The sequence below is a fragment of the Chelonia mydas genome, chromosome 4, assembly GCF_015237465.2.
Source record: "Chelonia mydas isolate rCheMyd1 chromosome 4, rCheMyd1.pri.v2, whole genome shotgun sequence".
Lineage (NCBI taxonomy): Eukaryota > Metazoa > Chordata > Testudines > Cheloniidae > Chelonia > Chelonia mydas.
In genome coordinates this window covers 45795612-45809121 of record NC_057852.1, presented here as the reverse complement: position 1 = coordinate 45809121, position 13510 = coordinate 45795612, and the positions used below count along the sequence as shown (strand labels likewise).

General features: G+C 40.0%; 2 protein-coding genes across 7 annotated transcripts in view; both read right to left on the bottom strand.

Moving 5' to 3' along the window:
* Nucleotides 1-4387, bottom strand: part of LOC102944152 (UPF0462 protein C4orf33 homolog) — a 61199-nt gene extending 56812 nt beyond the window's left edge. For 4 of the 6 annotated variants that reach the window (XM_043545588.1, XM_027821629.2, XM_043545586.1 and 1 more), the window contains exon 1: nt 672-1152. In XM_043545588.1, the coding sequence (XP_043401523.1) occupies nt 672-810 (139 nt within the window). In that variant the 5' untranslated portion in view covers nt 811-1152. Of the gene's footprint in view, nt 1-671; nt 1153-3391 lie in introns of those variants that run through there. The other 2 variants (XM_043545585.1, XM_037897209.1) reach the window with 2 other exon arrangements.
* C4H4orf33 (chromosome 4 C4orf33 homolog) overlaps nt 1292-13510 on the bottom strand; it is a 36580-nt gene continuing 24361 nt past the window's right edge. Inside the window, exons 9-10 of the mRNA XM_043545575.1 lie at nt 4330-4387; nt 1292-3463 (exon numbers count right to left, since the gene is read on the bottom strand). Of these exons, the coding sequence (XP_043401510.1) occupies nt 3254-3463; nt 4330-4387 (268 nt within the window). The 3' untranslated portion in view covers nt 1292-3253. The remainder of the gene's footprint in view (nt 3464-4329; nt 4388-13510) is intronic.

Here is a 13510-nt window from a genome sequence, read left to right as displayed (position 1 = left end):
CACACCAGACCTGTTCTCAAATCCCTCTACTGTATCCCAGTCAGCTTCAATTGCTAGTTTAAAGCTTTAGTCCTAATCTTCAAAGCAATTAATGCACCAAGTCCCAGCTTCCTTAAAGACCAGATTTCCATTTATGAACCACCATGACAACTGTGATCTTCTAGGACAATGCAGATCACAAAACCCAAGACAAAATAAATGAAAGCTGGGGAAAAAGCATTCTCAGCTGAACAGATCCAACTATGGAACAAGCCTCCAGAGGTCTAAAGTTACACAATACATTTCTTTGAAAATTGTACTTTTGAGGGCGTCAAATCCTGGGAGTGGGGGAGGAGTAGGAAGGTATAAATACTCTTCAAGCACCACTCAAGGTAAACTTTGTTCACTTGAGACAACAAAATAAGACACATAATATTATGAAAATCAGCAACATTTAATCATCCCTCTCCTTTCTTGCATGATTTGATCACCGGTGAGCTAATAAGAATGTTGACATTTAAATTACCATTAGAGTCAACACTACTTTGAGTTAATGGGAGAAATTCTCTCAGAGCTATTTCAGGCTGTTTGCAGTCACAAGAAGATATTACTACATAGGTGTTAGTGTTTTTCCACATTCTGAAATCTAATCTCCATAACCGCGCATGTGTGTATATATTTATATTTCTCACCTTCATAATCCCAGAGTCCATCAAAAGGCTTTCCTGGCTCACCAGATGGGGCAGAAGGGTCATCAAAGAATAGGGAATTCACTTTCATTATTAATCCTTGGTCACCTGCCTCAAATCTGATGATCACCGGCTCATGCATCACCTCTGTGCTGTCCCAGGTATTTGTAATCTTGTATTCCAACTACAGAAGATTACAGAAGAGGAAAAAGAGAAATAATGTAAAATGGGTAAATGTTGGGTACCATCCTGTGGTATTGGGGTCTGTGCCTTAATGTCTTATTAGCAAAAGCAGTATAAAGTTACCAATTATTTTGATGGATTCTGAATGTATGGGATCCTTTAAGGGGGAAAAAAGATGATGATTAGATGCATTAAAAAGGCATAAAAATATGATGATGCTAGGATGAACAATGATCTCTCTTTTGGAGTAGTATCATTTGGCTGTGTGAGCTGATGTGCCAATCCAACAGCACCCTTTTTGGCCAGAAAGAGCATTGCACCAGTGGTCACTTGATTTGGCAGGGCAGTCAGTCAGCGCCTCTTGCCTGCGTCTCTGTGGTAGCCCCATTCTGGGCCATGGAGGTTGTTAGCCTCAGTCCCACTGAGATATGTAGGTTTTCCCCTTATACTTGGCATGGTCAGCTGATCTGAGTGCTCAAGGGTATGGAAATTCTTTCCATTCTCTAGTCTCTCAGAGAACCCAGACCTGCCCACTCCACTGGGTTCCAGCTCAGAACCCTAAAACCACAGAATCAGGCCTCAACAACTCCTCCTGCTGTGCCCTGAACTCCTTCTTACCTCGCATTGTTTCTATAGGCTTTTCCAGCCCATAGATCCAGTCATCCCTTATCTGGGTGTTGTCTCTGCACAGCTTCTCAGCACCTTACTGGAACAAGTTTCCTTCTCCAGGTTGCTTGCTTGCTCACCTGGCAGCCACTCCACCCCTCTACTTCCCAGTTCTTTTATTTTCCCAGCTGTTGTGAGGCTGCCAATCACCATTGGCTAGCAGTACCTGCATTAACCCCTTGGTTGCCAGGTCACCATGTGATATATATACCCCAGGACAGGCCTCCTCAGCGGTGGCCAGTACATCCCTCGGCCCATGCTGCTTCCCGCAGCCCCTATTGGCCGGGCACAGCGAACCATGGCCAGTGGGAGCCATGATCGGCCAAACTTGAGGACGCAGCAGGTAAAGAAACCGGCCTGGCCCACCTGGGGCTTTCCCTGAACAAGCAGCGTTCCAAGTTTGGGAAACACTGAAATAAAGTATTAAAAAGTCTAAATTCTCTGAAAAATCAGGTTATATGCATCTCAGATTGGGCATCCAATATTAGTAGACATTTCTGACATTCTCTCTGTGCCTCAGTTCTCCGACTCTAGAAAGCTCAGTACAAGTGGAATCTTCATAGAATTCATTTGCCAAACTATAAAGAGTCTCTACTCATCTTGTGCAAACTGAAATTTTCAGAGGCAAAAAGCACAGCACTAAAAACAGTGTGACCCCCTATCTAATCTTTAGTCCCTGCTCCAAAGCACGGAACCATCATAGTTTCTCAACAAAACAGTTGCAAGAATATTTTTAATATGAGCAAAGCAATGCATTTGTCCTTAACTTTATTCTGAGAAACATATTTTTACTGAAATTTTTCAAAAATTCATTTGGAAGCAGATATCTGACATGAAATATTTCATCCCAAACTATTAAAGTTTGGGAGAGTTATAAATAATTAAAAATAGGGTCTAATAATTGAAAGTATTTGGCAACCTTAATATTAGGTGTCACTACTTAAACTGCCTATAATAAAATATTATAGAATAAGAAAATACTACTTAGCAGAGCATATAGTCAACCTATGGAATTCACAGCTGCAGGATACTGTAGCTAACATTTAAAAGAAAGAATAATTTTATGACAGCTATTACTCATGTCAAAGTGCAAGCTAATTGCCTGCAGCAGGGATCAGGAAGAAATCCTTCCATGCACAATTAGTGAGGTGAACCAGCAGGTTTGGGAAATTCTAGAGGCAGGATATTAAACTAGATGGAGTGATGATATGATCGACAAGGGCAAATTATATATTCCTATGAATATTCAGCCTAAAATACCTTACAATAATTTGCCTGTTGTGGAATACACAACATACTCAAACGTACTGTTCGTGTATTACTATAGCTACTAAAAATCCTGAATATATCATTTTGAAATGATCATGCCTAATGCAACCATACATATTGCCTCCTGGAGCTTCATATATCACTGTCCTGTTCACTACAGCAGCTTTTAACCAGAAGAAAAACAAGTCATGGAATGCACAGAAGTTTACTAATACAAGTCTGGGTTTCTAGAACCATGAATTCTCTTGATGATATTATTAAAGATGCCATGATGCCAGCATACAAGCAAGTGAACACAAAGGGTCTGGCTGTAGTAAGCGTTAACCAACATAATTAAGGGTTAAATCGGAAGTAAAGCAGCTTCCAGTACTTTTGATGAAGCATCTCTCGAGTACACAGCAAAATAAAGTTGTTTACTGAATAGGAAAGGAGAAATACCGTGCAATTATCAAGCTTCAGTAATGTTATTACAAATATATTGTAATTAAGGAAAGTGTGGTACACTTTAGAAATGGAGTTAACATGAGGAAGATTAAATTAATATTTTTAAAGTTGTACATAAAGCATATTGAAAATTGTGTCATGCACACTTCAGAAACATTTACCTTGTCTGGAACTGAAAATACACCAAGGGTAAGATTCTGTGAAGTGTCTTTCAGAGACACAAAGTAGAACTTCTAAAAGTATTAAATAACAGAGGAAAATAAATAATAAAAAACTCTACGCTTTATTGCTTCTTTGAAGTTGCCAAAAGATGTCCTCATTATTTGAAGAAGACTTTTTATGCTGCTTGGTTTTTTTCCATTGTAAATATTAAGTCCTGATTTTCCATTCCACTGGATAAAAATCTGATTAAGGTCATGTTTCTATACCACAAAGGAGCAGCAAAAGGCATAAAGAAAATTTCAGAGTTTTCCTTTCAGGCTACGTCTACACTGTGGACCTTACAGTGGCACAGCTGTACCGCTGCAGCTATGCCACTAGAAGGTCTCCTGTGTAGCCGCTCTATGCCAGTGGGCGAGAGCTCTCCTGCCGCCATAATTAAACCACCCGCAATGAGCAGCGGTAGCTATGTCTAGACCAGCACTTTCGTTGGTGAAACTTATGTCAGTCTGGGTATATTTTTTCACACTTCTGTCTGGCAAAACTTTTGCCGACAAAAGTGCTAGTGCAGGCAAAGCCTAAGAAAACTACTTCTATTCATCAAAATGAGGGAAAACTACCTCTATTCATCAGGGGGAGGGATAGCTCAGTGGTTTGAGCAGTAGCCTGCTAAACCCAGGGTTGTGAGTTCAATCCTTGAGGGGACCATTTGGGATCTGGGCCAAAAATTGGGGATTGACCCTGCTTTGAGCAGGGGGTTGGACTAGATGACCTCATGAGGTCCCTTCCAACCCTGGTATTCTATGAAAAGTACTTAAGGCATTATTGGCTTTTTGGAAGGCGTGCATAAGTTCATATTAAACTTTTGAAGAATAAGATATCCTTTAAACCATTTTCTTATGTCACGAACATTTGTAAGTTATAACCCTTACAAACTTACCTCACTCGTTTTACCCTCCAGTGATTTTGTCTGATGATTATTAGCAAAAACATTTCTACTTTAGGGAACATAAAAAAGATAAAAACTGTGAATAGATAATGATATGGTGTAATTTAGTATTTCTGTTGATATAACATACAATCACACAACTTAGAAATATAGCAGTCAAAATCAGTTCTATACAACCACAATTTTTGAGGGATTCCTTATTTTAGGAATAATATAGGGGAGTGGAATAGGATGAAGATAGCTGGGTTGGTAAAGCATCATTTTGATAACCTTCTTCTTCCATCTAGTGGCAAGAAAGAGTAAAAAACTAGGTATCTGGGAACACTGTCATAAAACATTTCCAAATGCCAACTCCAAAGACTCACTGATGAGACAAAGAGTGGGTGAGTAATGCAGAAAGCCTAAAGTTTATGTATGAGTTCATAAGGGTGATCAAAAAATAAAGTCAGAAAGAATTAGAAATACACAAGCTAAGACAAGTCAAAGTTCTGTTTTTGCAGGTATATTATTCATTCAGCTTAATATTTGAATTTTCCAGACTAATCAGTCTAGATAATTTGACTATATGAGAACTTGTCACTATCTGATGCTGGATTCTGACTCAGTTGCTGAGATTTCCAGTGTACAGTTCTGCAAAAGTAAAGAGTCTCTATGAAATTTTACTGTAACTGCTTAAGAATCTATTCAGTCCTCAGATGTCACAATGATCAGAGTTATCTAAGGACCAAGACAGATAGTTCTGAGGCATCTATTGCCCTGTAACTGGGGGTTTTAGGGAAATGTAAAAAAGAAAGTGTTATTAAAAATCAATTATTTCCTCTGAATTACCGTTCACAGGAGTTTTGCCATGTTGGAAAAACCATGCGTATTAGGATTTGGGTGCTATGCAAGGGGAGGAAGTGGGTAAGTAACAGGAACTGTTATATTAAATAAGACCAGTGCTACATCTAGTCCCAAACCCTGAAGCTTCAGAGGAAGGCAAAATTAAAACACTTAAGTGTTAAAGATGGGTCCAAATCAGAAGTGGAAGCACACTCAGGGCATATACCTTCCATTCCCATTTCCAAGTCTGATACTACCTTATTCCTAAGCCTTAGAGGCAGTGAGAGGGAGCTGCTTAGTCCTCATCAACCTTTGTATAGTGAAGCTGCCATTTCTTTACAGATATTTCCTCCTATCTGATGCATTAACTCCTCTGAAGCTGAGGACCTATTATTGGCTCTCCAGAAGCCACATACTTGTCCCTCTGTGTGTGGGGAACGGCTTCTGCATTACACAATATGCATCCATTAGTTCCATTTAAATTCATGTAATTGAATTTTTAGATTTACTTTATAATAAAAATAGTAATAGCAATTAAAACCACCTCATAGATAAAAATTAAATGAGCCATTTTTCCAATTGTAATTAGAAACAGTAGGAAAGTGTCTGATACCTGCTTAGAAGGAAGTGATGGGCAGGACCAGCTATGCATGCTGCAATAACAGCTAAAATACACAGAGCCTTCATTTTTTAAAAGATTAAACCAGAACAAAATTTACCACATTTATACTCCAGCTCCTGCTATCACCGCTAAGTAACCGCTGGACATTTCTGATTTCTGCTATTTAAATGGTGATTAATAACGTTTACCGTCCTTGGCAATCTTTTAATAATTGACTATGATTACAGATTAGCATTCTGTACTAGTATGTTACGAGCGGTAATTCATTTTGATACTTTGAACAATTTCCTTAATCACAGTGGTAATAGCATAAAATATGCAGCCCAACATTATTAATTTAACTCCACTCATTGTAAGTTATAGTGGCACAGCAGCACCACTACCGTTAAGGTTGCATCACAACTTCTGTTTAAGGTCAACCTTTCTAAGTCCTCTGAAATCGACATGCTTTGTCAGATTCCTTTGAAATTTGATGTACTTTAGGAGAGTGCAGGGTCGGGTTAGTGAGCCAAATTTAAGGTCATTTGGGCTAAGGTTGCAAAGATAAAACCATTCCTCAAAAATAGTCATTTTTCAAAAAGTTTCTAGTTTTTTTTTTCTGCACAGAGCTAGAGATCAAACTATTGATGTGATTGAGACCATTCTGACCAACATCTATTGAGTTTTACACAAGGTAGTGCACAACACCTACTAAATCTTTGGGGGACCCACATTCAGAACATTGTACAATGTGCACGTTCCGATACAGTAAAAAGTTTAAAGAGTTTCCATTCCTGCTATTTTATATGCTTTAAAACTTGATTCTTGTAAGTGATCTAAAATCCAAATAGTTACTTGGATTGCTTTGAAATTTGGTGTGCTGTATGGAGTGACATTAGTGATCTAAATCTGGGGGTCCTTTGACCAAAGAGTTGCGGAGTTACAGGCCCCTGAAAAACCCAGTTTCCTTCAGCTGCTTGTACTGTTAAAGTGAGTTCGTTGAGATTTGATGGCTGTGAACTCACCATTCAATTAACACAACTAAGGATAAATTAATAACAACCCTCCACCTAAGACAAATGGAGTTTTGGGACTGAGTGGCTGGAGGTTACCACAATTTGTAACTGACAGGTGGCAATTTTATTTTGTGGGCAATGTCTTCAAAGTTTTTTGGGGGAAAATTAGACATGTGTATGCCTCCTGGGATGGGAGAAGTATTGGGGGGCAGAGCAGTGAGGGAGTAGGGGGACAGAAGTTTGGGGTTGCAGCAAGGAGATGGGTGTAGGGGAGAGGACAGAGGTTGGGGGCTCAGGTGAGGGAGACACAGGGGTTAGGGGAGTGGAGGGTGGAACATTGGGAAAAGAGACCTATGGGCAGACACATCTGTTAGCTTCACATTCTCCCTTCCCAGGTGTATGACCAGACCTGGGAAGCTCTTGCTCCTCTAGGGGGTTCTGAACCCCTCTCCCTGCCCCCCTCACATGAGCAAGGATCAGGCCCTCTCAGAGGTCTGGAGAGGCCCGGGCCACTTCCAGCTTTTGAGGCCCCTAGCCATAATAAAAATAAAAAATTACGAAACATGAAAACAAAGTAAGGCACCAAAAAAAAGAGACATAATTTGATTTTTTTTTATTTAACAAATGCTTTTCTAGCTTTCTTCTGTGCAAATGCACTAATTATTGAGGAAAAATCTAGCTTTCGTGCAATGTCACACTTGATATTAAGCATGGCAAGCCCATTCAAACGCTCTTGTCCCATAGTTGAATGGTGATAGTTCTTTACCTGCTTCAACAAGTTGAAGGAGCGTTCACCTGAAACCACTGATGCAGGCAAACTGACAAAAATACACAATGCAATTGTGATATTAGGAAGCACCCCAGAGAGCCCAAGTTCAAGTATTTCTTGAAGCAATCCCATTTGGCTTGCAATCCAATTTAAAGTTTGTGGAATATATTTGTTTCAGGAAGATGACCTCGTCACTGAGATCTTTTGAGATTTCTTTGTTGTACTGTTGCTGAAATTGTTCAGCTGCAGAAAGTAGATCTTCATTACTCAGTCTGTTGAACTGCCACAGAAACCCAAAAAGGGTACAAATTGATCTGACTGAATAGAGTCAATGATGACAAGGAAGACATTGACCCAATAATGCTGCTCGGCATCGGATTCAGTAGGTAAATTGCAATTGGTGGAGAACTCAGATGAAATGCCAATATTCTGTGCTACTAATCTGGACTCAGCCAGGATCACATCCCATTGTTCATGAATTTGTTGAATGTCATTGATAACACTTTCAATGTTATCCCTCTCAACATCAATTGTAGCATTGCATGCTTCAATTACCAGACTAGTTTGGTGGATCATTGTAAGTAGCTTCATCCACAAAGAGATCATCAGAATGCATTCAAATTTGGACATGTGCTTCTGAATAAACTGAAGTTCAATTCAAGCCTGTGCAGTGAGACTGAGAGATTAAAGATCATTTCAAGCCTTTCTCATTGAATTCAAATGCTGCGCAACTGGTTGAACACTATCAATCTGTGCAAAGAATCTAGTTTGGACATCTCATGCAGTGAAACAGGAAGATACTGCTTCAGAATTTCCCACCTTTGTGGACTGCTACTGAAGAGACTGTACATTTGCTGAACAGTTCCAAAGTAAGTAATTTCCTCCTTGCATGATTCAGCACAGTCAACACCTACCAGGTTTAGTGTGTGGTTTCCACAGCTGGAGAAAATACAGTTTGAATTATGCTCAAGCAGAACTGTTCGTACACCTTTGTACTTCCCAGCCATATTAGATACATTGTCATAGGTTTGACCAATGCTCACTTGAAAATCTAACTTAAAACCTTCTAGAATTGCTAGTACTCAAGCAGCAATTTCTTTTCCAGTTTTTCTTGTGAAATTATCAAACAAAATAAACCTTTCTTCATTTGAAAATTTTGAGCTGTCTACAATCTTAACATATCAAATAGCCATAGTAGTCTGTTCCTTGTGAGAACAACCTGGAGTGGCATCAAGAATGATTGTCAAATGATTGGTATTTCGAATCTCATCAAGAATTGCTGTTGGTACGAATGACCCACGTAGCTCAATAAACTGGTTTCATATGTGTGTGGAGAGATAATGGACTTGCATGCGCCTTTGACTGTCTTGCGATTCTTGAACAAGTTGAACATGCTCTGATAAAAGCAGGTCATATTTGTTGAGGAGTTCAACTATGCCTAGAAAGTTTCCATTTGCACAGTCACCAATATGCTGACTGGAACCAAAGAAAGCCAATCTCCACTCAGAAAGAAAAAGAATGACATTCAGGATGCGCTCAAGAAGTTTTTTCCAGTTATTAGTTTCTGTAGAGAGTTCAGTCAAGAGTAAATTCTCAACTGAAGTTTCAGCTAATGCTGCCCTACTGGCTGATTTCCATGCAACATCATTTTCTTTGTGTGATGTTGAACTCTCATGTGATGGTACTCAGTCTTTCAACTTCCTCCAACCTTTATTGATGCTCCATCCTATCCACACTTGAAATATTCTGCTGTAAATAAGTAGTTAATCTACACTTGAAATCTTCTACTGTAAACATGTACACAAATGCTGAAAAGACTTAAAACGAATACTAATTAAGAACACAAAATGAAACAGTCAGACAGGTTATTATACTTATCACTGAATCAAAAACTCAAACACGCAGGGTATAATATAACTGGCTGAGCTGAAGACAAAGGGATGACATATATATAGTAAGCACAGACATGGATACAGACAGCGGGATAACGTCCAAAAATTTCAAACATGTGTCCTCACAAAACTCACTGTACAAGACTGTCCTCACAAATGTTCACCTTGAATCTGGGCCTATAGACTACGAAAGCCTATGATGATGGCCAAGCTACCAACCTAGGGCTCAACCAATCAACCAGTCACCTCTTTTAGCTACCATATGAAGATAATAATGAGGAATTCTCACACATAAATAATTCCTTAGTCAACTAAATGTAAAACTATAAAGACACTAAAATGTAATAATTCTCTACCTTTCAACATGCACTTGATCCAGCACCAGCCACTCGTAGTGGTTTGTTTATATAATCAGCCAATCTGAGCTAACACGTTCATCACGGTCTAATCTTGTGCCATCAGAACTGATATATTTTTATTAATATTTATGAACATTTTTAACTCTTTAATATGACCAAATCTATATCAGTTAACAAAAAAATTATGCCTTTTACCAAATCACATCTCTTATTTGCTTAAATTTGCAGCTCTAAGCTGAGAGTGTGTGTCACATTTTGGTCCAATAAGGATGTGCATAAAAACAAGTTGCGAAACTTATCAAATGCCAAAAAATTAACAGTTGTCTAAATTTGAGGTCCCCTTTGAGCTTGAGGCCCAGGCCAAATAACTCTCCTTGCCCCCCCTCCCATTGGCCCTGGCTGGGATATGGGGGTAGACCTTGCCCTGAGGGCTGGCTAAACCACTCTCAATGCTCTGTGTGCCATAATCTGCGGGGCCTGTGCCTATCTACACAGGTTGGACCCCGCTTACGTAAGTCAGACTGGGAGGGAGCTTGCCCTTTTGTGAGTGTCTGAGGTGCCCTCACTGCCCCCAATGTAAGCCAGGGATCTTAGGAAGTCCTGTCCCTTTGTGTGGGGAGCTCAGAACAGTCATACTTCATGTATATTACAGGCTCGACTCAAGAGGAGGGTGGGAACATCTGTGATAAATGGAACGGTTCACAAATCTCTGAGCTATTGATTGAGGTTATATTAATCTCCATGGGGCTCATCCTGTAATCAGAGTTAGTTTAGCCCCAGTCTCTCTAGCAGCCCAGGGGACAAGTCACCCTGTTACACACAGAAACAGAGAAAGGTGGCATTGACAACCTTCTCCGAACCTTTTGTCTTTTAACAGTGGTAGATGGAGTCTGTGGGTGAAAGTGAATAGGTTGTAAAAGGATCATAGTGACCAGGGTGTGGGTGACATTTTGCCTAATGGTCAGGGCGGAAGGGAGGCTTAAGGTCTGAAACAGAGCCAGGCCTAATGGCCAAGTCAGGAGCCAACATATAAAGTCCAGGAACTAAGCTGAGAGCCAGAAACCAGGAGTCAGGTATTAGAGCCAGAGTACCAGAATCAGGGACAGGAAACCAGGAGCAGAAGCAGGGACAAGGAGCAGGCACGGGGAAGGAAGGGTCCAGAGTGAGGGCTAGGAGCAAGAAGGGAGCCAAGCACAGGAATAGGAAGCAGGACCAAAAACACAGCTGTAGACTTGGAACACTATTGGGTAGCCAGAGTCCCAGGCCTGCTACAGGTGCCTGCTGGAGTCTTCAGCTAATCAGGTGCCAGCTTCATTAGCTGAGGGCAATGAGCCAAGTCTGGGCTCAGCTGTGTGTCCCTAACAAGGAGATGAAAATCTTGTACTTTTCAGCAACTGTGGGAATGGCAGAGTAAAGGCATGTTGGGGCATTACTGAAAGAGGGCAGCATTAAGATTGTGTGGGCAATCTTAACAGTGTATTTCCTGCTTTTCAGAAGTTTGAGTTTTAGTCAGCTCAGTGTTCTGCAAGGGGTATACATACCACCAAGCAACTTTAAGTCTGTTACATTTTTTTTTTTTTTGGCCACTGAAAACTGCCTTACATAACCATCCAAGCAACCAAAAAATTGGCTAAGATATGCTGCTCATTAACTAAAGATTGAATAATATTGTACTGAAAACCTCTGGAGTACTTAGCGTGCTCAGGGAAGCACGTGGTTGCATACTGGAGATGATCCTTAAATGTATAGGTTTTAGTATATTAGAGATAGATACAGATGCCCTGATTTCTGTTCTCCCAGGGATTACTGCAGAATAATACTGGTGTATGAGAGACCTTGAAATACTGTAGATATACTTTTCTATAAATCTCAATCTATTTAATGAAATATACATATATATTTTAAAGAAATCTTACTTGCTATTTGAAAAATAAACTACAGGTGTTGTTACTAAAACAATACACCAAATATAATTGGTGACATAAAAAAGAACAGTAACATTGTTAATTATTCATATTAGTTATCAATTCAATCATCTCATAGGAGAATACGGATCATTAGGAAAGGAAAGAAAACCATACCCAGCACTGTAATGTAAAATACACAGCACTAATTACCTTATTTTAAACAAAGAGCTAGGTTTTAGTTTTGTTTTTGAACAAAATCAGACTCTAGAACTGATTCACTTGCATATCCAGTTAAACTGGGTTTTTGTGGCTCAAAGTGACTGGCCCTCTGGGGTACCTCCCTAGGTAAAAGAAGTTACTGGGAGGCACAGAGAGCCATACAGGCTGCTATTCCATCCTCTTAGTTGAGCTAAACATGTATCAGTTTAAGCCTGTGCATAAATGTTTGCAGGCTCATGGCCCCAGTGTAGTAACTGGATCCTTGAGCAGAGGTCAGTGGCCCTTTCCACATTGCTCTGTAGAGGTGAATACAAACCCTCACCCTATCACATAGATTTTTGTAACCCTGGCCCACATCAAGTGACTGGGATCATGAAAAAAATAAGTCTTTCCAGAAATCTTGTGCAAAGAGCTGGCCTGAGAATTGTGCAGAGGCTTAATAAAATAAGTCTTTGACAAGCACTCCATGGTTGGATGGCTCACTTTGAAAGAAAGAGTATGTGAGTTGGGGGTGGAAATGTGTAGGTGCCTCCCCTCTCAGGATTTTGCTGCAGAAGAAGTGGAGAGTGGGTACTTGTACTGGGGTCCAGGTTAGCACTTAGAAACATTTGCAAGAGATAACTGTCTGAAAGCTGAGGTTCTGAGGGTTTCTAGATTCCCAGCAGCTGGAGGGCTTTGTGTAAGTTTTCAGGACTTACATGCACCAACATTAACTACTTAATTATCACAAAGACCCCTTTGAAGTAGGTATTATCCCAGTTTCACAGATGCAGAAACAAAGGCTAAGAACAAAATCATCAAACTTGATTGTATAAAGTTAGAAGGCTACATTTATATTTAGGCGCCAATATAAAAGTGGCGGAATTTTCAAAAGTTCTCAGCTAAAGCTGAAGTTAATGGGAACTGCAAGTGCCGCACATCTGGATTTAGTACATCTGACTTGGTAAATATTGGTCCATGTGACTTGACTTGATTAAGACCTCAGGGAATGCTTCAGAGCTCAAATTAGTCACATCCTTAAGCCACTACATAGCCTTTCTTGGTATTGAGCTGCCTTTCATTGGAGCCAATGGTCAGAATCACTGCCAGATTCTGGTGAGCTTGTGGGGGCTGTGGCATCATCCGTTGTTGTCTGGGCAGCACCAATACCTCCAACAACCTTCCCATGCCAAAAAAAATAATCAAGGAATATCTGACTATAGTTTTTCTGGACTCCAAAAGCCAGCCTGAATGACTGTGGAAAAATTTAAAATCAGGGACAAACTTTCAATGCTAGTACTCCAGAGGCATTGCTTTATTCTTTTAAAGGTATCTTACTAAGAAAAAGGGATAGAAGCTTTTTTTTTTTTTCTTTTTTTTAAAATGAAAGCTACGATTCACCTTTACATTTAGGCATGGAAGGGCTCAGCATCAGCCATAGGCTCTGCAGGCTCATAAAGGCTGGATCTGACACCACAGAAACCATCATCCTATGGGCATGATAGGGTGTTCTTGTTTCCACTTTCAGCCAAGAAAGTCTGAATAGGCTTGGAGATTGAATTACCCTCTCATCCCAAAAAGGTGGTCCCTCCAGAGCACAGACACATT